General features: G+C 43.8%; 1 protein-coding gene across 1 annotated transcript in view; it reads right to left on the bottom strand.

The window, feature by feature from the left end:
* The window catches only part of LOC137978475 (dynein regulatory complex subunit 7-like), an 84,795-nt gene that overhangs the window by 14,710 nt on the left and 62,585 nt on the right, over positions 1-7,500 (bottom strand). Inside the window, exon 13 of the mRNA XM_068825416.1 lies at positions 4,754-4,969. Coding sequence (XP_068681517.1) covers positions 4,754-4,969 — 216 coding nt within the window. The remainder of the gene's footprint in view (positions 1-4,753; positions 4,970-7,500) is intronic.

Below are 7,500 nucleotides of genomic sequence, written 5' to 3'. Positions count from 1 at the left end.
GGCATTTTTGTTTTTTGAATGTATTATGTCATTGGCGTTCATTAATGCGCTAGTTCTGCTTCAGTTACTCACGCGTATCTCACATATTGTTAATATTCCCCTGGGTTACAGCGGGAACGTGTTTGTTTACAACTTCCTCGGTATTTTCCGTGGAACATTATAAGTATTGATGTTGAATTCGAAGGATGAAAGTACATGGGTACAAGATGAGGAACACTCATAGCTTCTTTATGCGTATGTCATAGGCCAGGAGCCCATCCTGGAGCGTGCAACCTCCATACAGCGTCTGTGAAACGGCGTTTTCACAAGTAGGTTTATTTTTAGACTAGCCCTTCCCGCGAATTAGGTCAAAAAACAAAGTCAGTTATGGTTCGGTGACCCTATGACGTCAGCTTAATTTCTTGTAATTGGTCATCGGGCTCCTGTGGGAGTCTCATTAGCGGGAAATTCAATCTAAAAATAACCTTACTTGTGAAAACGCCGTTGCACAAGTATAGTTAAGTTGCACGCTCCGGGTGATGGGCTCCTGCGTAGGCTAATGACCGACTAAAGCTCCTGGAGGAGAAGATAAAAACACTCCAACAAGAAAAGACCCTGGAGAGCACAGAGAGAGCCCTCATGGCACTTAGACGCTATCTCAACCCCCCCATACAGGCGTTCGATCGATTTGAGGCGTTGGACCTTACCCAAGCCTTACCTTAGCTTGTGCGGTTAGCGCGTGCTCATCAGGGCGTGTGATGTCCTCAGTTCCCGAGAGATGTTGGACCTGATGCTGGGGTTGTTAGGAGACCCTATACGCGCCAAAAGAGCAAGAGAGGCCACCTCAATCCTAAAGAGTGCTTCCAAGATGCCACAGCACATGCGCACAACTGCTCCGTGTAGCAGGGCTGGTTCTTTCTCCCCGTACCCCCAAATACAGTGCTTTAATTGTGGCCGTTTTGGACACTCGCTTGCAGGGCCCCTCAAAGCCCCTCAAAGCATGATGTGTGGAACCCGAGGGCGTGTTGGTCAAAGCTGGGGGCGTGATTCCCGCTACTAATTTCGTCTAATACGATTTGAAAAGACGCTGAGCTAACTTGGAATAATAATAATAATGATAATAATAATAATAATGCATAAACTAAAATTGTTTATCCGTACATCACAGGTTGTCTTGTTCACTTCTATATCAGCTTTCGGTACATTTTGCTTGTCCACATTAGTTTTTGGACCCTATCCCTTCTTTGACCATGGGGTTCCTTTTCAGTGTTCCACACCACTCTGGACCTCGTTCAGGGCTGGGGTCAACGAAGGGTTCGGTTCCCTGTTTAGTTTTTTTTTCTTTTCTTAAGCTTTTGGTTTATTCGTCGTTTTTGTCCATTTGTGGGAAAATAACAGTTCGTTCATCTTGCGTATTATGGCTGCTGCTGGCACAAAACCTTCAGAACATACTCCACTGTGTAGTACAACACAGGGAACCCTGCCTTTCGTTGGCCTCTTGGTATCGGCAGATATGGTGTCCTCTCGCCCCGAGCTGGGGATCGTTAGCAACCTGCGATGTCGTGACCCAAAATATTTCGGGACTGGTACTATCCACTGCCACTCTCTCGTCTGGGAAGATCTCTTGGCAGATTTCGATAATCGCAACAACGTGGATTTGTTAGAGCTTATCCAGCACGGAGTCCGGATAGAACATTTTTTCCGGTATTTGAGAGGGACGTTCAAAAAACAGTCGTATGACATGCCTTCGCCCCCACCTACTGTTTAAGAACTCTCCTTCATGTGCAAAGTTCTCGGATTTCATTGCTGATACCATTGTTCAGTGGGTCGAATCTGGGGTTGTCTCCATCTGGGGGGAAGTCGGTAGTGCCCCTCCATCACACCTAGTCCTTCCACTTACCGTCGCACCGTCCACGCACCGGCTTTTTTCACGATCAACGTTCTCTAAATCTGTGGATTAGAGATTTCCCTTTCAAACTCGACCATTTGACTGACTTACCAAAATACGTACTCCCTGGCCACTTGCAAACTAGCTTTGATGATAAAAATGGTTACCAACACGTCAAGTTCCACCCTTCCTCCGAGACGTATTTTGCATTTGAATGGAGAGGCTATTATTTCACGTTTAGTGTGTTATCGTTTGGTTGGAAAGCCAGTGCTTTTATTTATCATAGCCTTGGTGTGCGGTTTCGCACGCCACTCGTTCTCTGGGAGTCCCCATTTCTCAATACTTCGATGATCGTCACGTGGGACAGTTATTCATACCCCCGACACGCGTTGCATTTCCGCCTTCCCAGCAGAATGCCGAAGCCGCGGCATATTTCATATGCTATCTCTTGATAGAAGCCGGTTATTTCATTAATATTGAGAAATCCCAACATGTTCCTTCTACGTCGGTACGTTTCTTGGGTTTTGTATGCGATTTCCTGCGCCAACCTTTCTTCAGAGAGAGCATATTATCATCCAGCATGGTAACTCTAAAAACCCTCCTGCGTTTCCCAGGAAAGGCGGTTTCCTTGAGTTTAGCCATCCCGTCGTGTAAACTCTACGTGCACGAAGTGTTTCAGGCCATTGCGCAAATGGCTTGCTCACCTAAGGGGTCTGTCCAGGTTAATGACAAACTAAGTTCAGAACTCCTGCACTGGCGTTTTCTCGATAAATGGACCGATTGCTTCCCGTGGCGATCAGAGTTACATTGCATCGTCACGTTGTATTGTAATTTCACCATTGATATGCATTACATCCCTTCCCATGATAACCTTGCAGATAGTCCATCACAAGAACGCTGGACTGCACTCTTTCGGAGAAAGCCTAGAAGCTGGTGGAGAGCAGATTTGGGCCACATAGCTTCGACCTCATGGCTTTCGGCAGCAATTGCCAGCGTGACCGTTCCGGTCGCATGCTGCCTCATTTTACTGCTTGGACTACCCCGGCGTCTCAAGGGGTCAATGCCTTCGCGCACCCTTTTCCTACCGGGCATAATGTGTACGCTTTCCCGCATTTTGTGTTGGTTGGTCCACTCCTGCCCTTTCTTTATGAACGCCAGTTTCAGGGTTCCCTTACGCTCGTTGTTCCGGACGTTCGTCTACGGACATTCTGGTGGGCCCTCCTTCAGTCCACAGGGGTAGACAGCCTTTGCTTGGGCAAGAAAGGAGACCCATCTGTTCTGCTTTTCCCATCCCGTGGTACACATGGTTGGTCCCAAAGAAGCCTGCAATGGGATCTGTGGGCTTTCCGGTGCGTCTTTTGAACTCTCCCTTGACCGTTATAGGTTTCGAGACCTTGGAGACCTTTGCGTCGTTGTACGAGCTGCCTGTACCCCAATGACGTGGACGCCAATTTTTGTCATCAATGCCTTTGAGATGTGGAGCTTGAGACGACTGATGCGAGTTTCTTGGAGGGACAAGCGTACCAGTGGCTCAGTTGGTTGAGCACTGGGCTGCCATGCGGGAGGTCGTGAGTTCGACTCCGGCCAGACTAACACTCAGGGTCTTATAACAACTGCGGAGAAAGTGCTGCCTTTGTAATTACACCCGCAAATGGTTAGACTTTCAAGTCTTCTAGGATAAGGACTTTAAACCGTAGGCCCCGTCTCACAAATATCTTCCATGTTTATTAGTTCCCTGTGGGACGTTAAAGAACCCACACACTATTCGAGAAGAGTAGGGGATGAAGTTCCCGGTGTTGTGGCTGTCATTTGTGAGTGTATGGGTGGGTGGGTATAGCAGGTCCACATCAGCTGAATAGCTGTCAAAACTTCAACGTTCTCAAACAAATCAATTAAAAAAATAACAAACAAACAAACCAACCAGTGGGTGCTTCAACAACTGAGAACAAAGAGAACGCTCTTCCAACAAATTGTAAGAAGAAAACTGCAATTCTTCGGCCACGCCGTACGACACAAAGGCCTTGAGAAATTATCATCCAAGGCAAAGTGGAAGGAACCCGCGGAAGGGGAAGACCCAGAAGAGCATGGCAATCAGACACAGAACAATGGATGGGATGAAGTCTGCAGGAGGCATTCCAACTGACACATAATCGGGATCAAAGGCGTATAAACAAATTAAGGCCACAGCAGCTTGTCTTGAGGCACCTGACTAAAGAGAGAGAGATGCTGCGTTTCGTTTTTACACGACGCAAGCGAACGCAAGCGAACGCAAGCATAACGAAAAGGAAAACTGAATTTTGATTCTTGTGCTTGTGCTTGCGTCAACCTCGTTATCACGGTGAAATAAGCTTGCGTCGCTAGTGAAAACCAGGCTTAAAGATCAAAGACAAGGAAGGGTTAGTCTTCAATCAGTTTTAGCTCAAATTTGTTTTCTCTCAGCAAAGAATTAAAATGTTCAGGCTCTTTTCATGGGCAAAATTCAAACTTTGATTGGCATTTAATCGCGGATTAGTGTTAATCGGCTTTTGAACAAGTGCACTCAGAATTGAATATAGATTAACTCGTATATCGGGCTAAATATTATTTGTACCAAGCCAATCGTGTAATGTTCTTTGAACAGTTAATGCCGTTTTCTCGAAGGATTAATTGGTTTACAATATGTTAATTAGAATTCCTAAACGAAGATTTTCTCCTTTACACGGCATAGACGTTTGGAGAGCATCCTCGTGCGCTAATTTCTCTCCAAAGAGCGTCAACTTCGGTTAGTTCACTTTAACACCACCTTTCCTATACTTGTTTGGGTCCTGCTGAGTGCTGGCTAAAAACTATTCCTGGAACAGCACAAGATGAAAATCTGTATGTCTCAAAGTATGAGCTTTGACTTACCTGAAAAGTAGTAGTCATATCAGGAGTCATTGTAAGTGTTCCTCCTTTTTCTGTGGTGTGGGGTGGGCGGATAAACTCTCTGGTAGATGCTGTTACTCTATTGTTCTCTAAATGAAACGTTAAGTTGATTCTCTCATCAGATACAAGGAACACCCTTTCAGCTACGTCTTCGTTAGCCTCTTTAGATCTATTGCGGTGGAATCTTTCGACTATTTTCTGCAACGATACAGTACAGCATGAATAACTCGACTGAAGTTGCAAAATCAAACATTCGTGTAAGCTGCATTATACATCGGGCCTACTGCCGTTGGAATGAGCATGGCTTGGCACCTCCGCTCTCGTTATAAATTGATCTTTTACTTAACGAGCCGGTGTCAAAAAATGTCCACAAGAAAAGCAACGCCTACGTATTTAAGGACGTTCGCGCGAAAATTGTTCAACATTGATTTTTTTCTGAAACTTTTACCACTGTAAGATGATGAGTTAGTTATGTCAGAAATGTAAAAAAAATGGGGGGTCACCGACTTCGTTTTGGAGAGAACATGCCCGGAAAAACACCCAAAATGTGACAAAATCGGGCTTCGTTAGCGAATAAGGCCAGTGTCTGTAAACCCAAATATATTGCAATTAAATCTTTGAAGTGAAATCTTCTCTGCCAACTATTGTTTAAGTGGACTTATTAAGTGAATTTAGTCAACTGGTGAGGTTCCTTAAAGATCAAGTTCGCATTTAGGGACCACAGTTTCACGCGCCTTGCAGCCGCAAGATGGCAGGATTTGATGTCCCGTGAGCAAAAATCTTGAAATTTTTTTAACTTCCCACATTGATTTTTTGTTCATTTTTGGACAACGTGGAGATGATTGTAAATAAAATCCGTTTCTGGAAAGAAAAATAGGGGTCACAGAACGTCCAAGACCGTTAAATCCAGGCAAAGCTATAGCAATGACCTTTTGCCCTATCATTTCTCATTTTTATTACTCAGCGCGCGCGCTGGTGTATGACGTGGCGTGTGCATTCGCGTGCGCAGTAAGGATGCGCAGAAACAATTGGCGCGAACGTCCTTAAGCCAAAAGCAACATTACACCTTGGATTTTGGTCAACGTTCTTTCGAGGATTAGCCTCCCACGCAGACGTTCTTAGGGCTTCGTCAGGCGTTCCACCCCCACAAACGTCTGCTGAAACGAAAACCCACTTCCGTTCAACGGCTGTTTACCCTCTATTTAAAGAAACGAACTAGACGCTTTGCAAGCGTTAAATACAGATTTCTTCATGGAAAGTGCTGACGTACGGTATTTCGGCACGAGTTTGTTTTCACAAAACGAACAATCAAGGCTCTGCGAGCGAGTTTATGTTGATCTGATGGTGTATTTAATTCATTTGGTACATTGTTACATTGACATTATCATGTCATATTTAGTGATTTGTAAACCTTTTAGTTCATACTGATCAGTTACTCCAAACAAGGTTTGAAAGTACTGCACTAAGTTGTCCATACTTAAAGTATCTAAGAGTACGCATGTCCTTTGAGGATGACTCTTACCATAATATCTTTAGCATGAGAGTCAAACACTTTAAAATGGCCATTATCAATACAGTAAACAATACTGACAACAATACAACCAACTGTCAAAATAATGGTAGTTTTCTTGTAATACTGTAACCATAGTTGGTAGTTCTGTTAGCAGTAGAAACTATTGTCTTGCTATTTGTGACACATAGATGCGTAGTTGATTGCCAATATGCATTATTGGGGAGCAAGGAGGGCGCAGTGGTGAGCGCACTGCTTCAACCAATGTGGTCCGGGATCGATTTCCGGATTCTACGCCCTATATGGATTAAATCTGCTGGTTCTTTACTCTGCTACGAGAGGTTTTTTCCCCGGGTTCTCCAGTTTTCCCTTCTCCTTAAAAGCCACATTTGATTTGATTCGTTTTGATTTTAAAAGATTTGTATTCCCCTCAGTTAGTAGAGCGCTCGACTTAATAACCTTGAGACTTGAATGAAGTTATTATTATTACTATTATTAGTTGTTTTAAGTCATCAGGGTCACTTATTCTTTTCATGTTGTGGTATATTAAAGCACGTAAACTCATTGCAACACATTGCTGTCCTGCATTTTGCGCCAGTAGAACAACATCCCCTTGACTATATGGTGCTTTTATTGTTTTAGTGGGATCAACAAATTGCATAAGAGGGCCAGGGTTTTTCTCTATATCATTACAAAGCTTGTACTTTGTACAATTACCTTTATGAGATAGACTCTTATACTCGCTATACTGGAAACCAAACAAAAACCACCTCAAGTATCCGAGATACTTCTTTCGATGTTCATTTGTCCTTGGATTGTAAACAGTAGATACCTATATCTCAGTAAAGACCTAACTATTCTTGTTCCAAAAATTGCTTTTTTTCTCATTTTTTGCACAAACTTGACACTTGTTTTGTGTGTACTTAGCTTTGGTCTAGCAATATTTTTGGAATGATTTCCTTACAGGTCCATACTTCGTTATGCATTCGCGCTATTGTTTTGTAGAACAATACGTATACCTATGGGAATCGAATATATGAATGGCTAATTTGTACTTACAAGATGAATAAAAATGGATCTCTTTCTCCCTTCCTCTCGCTCTCTCCCCTCTATGCCCACATCGCTTACACTGTTGCTCCTTTTCATCCCAGCTTTCCTCTTCCTGTCCCTTAGTCCTGTCTTTTTTGTCAGTTCCCGCTCGGCTTTTCTGGTATTACAA

Source organism: Montipora foliosa, chromosome 12, assembly GCF_036669935.1.
Source record: "Montipora foliosa isolate CH-2021 chromosome 12, ASM3666993v2, whole genome shotgun sequence".
NCBI classification, from domain to species: domain Eukaryota; kingdom Metazoa; phylum Cnidaria; class Anthozoa; order Scleractinia; family Acroporidae; genus Montipora; species Montipora foliosa.
Note: the sequence above shows the minus strand (reverse complement) of the source record. Positions and strands in the feature narration are given on the sequence as shown.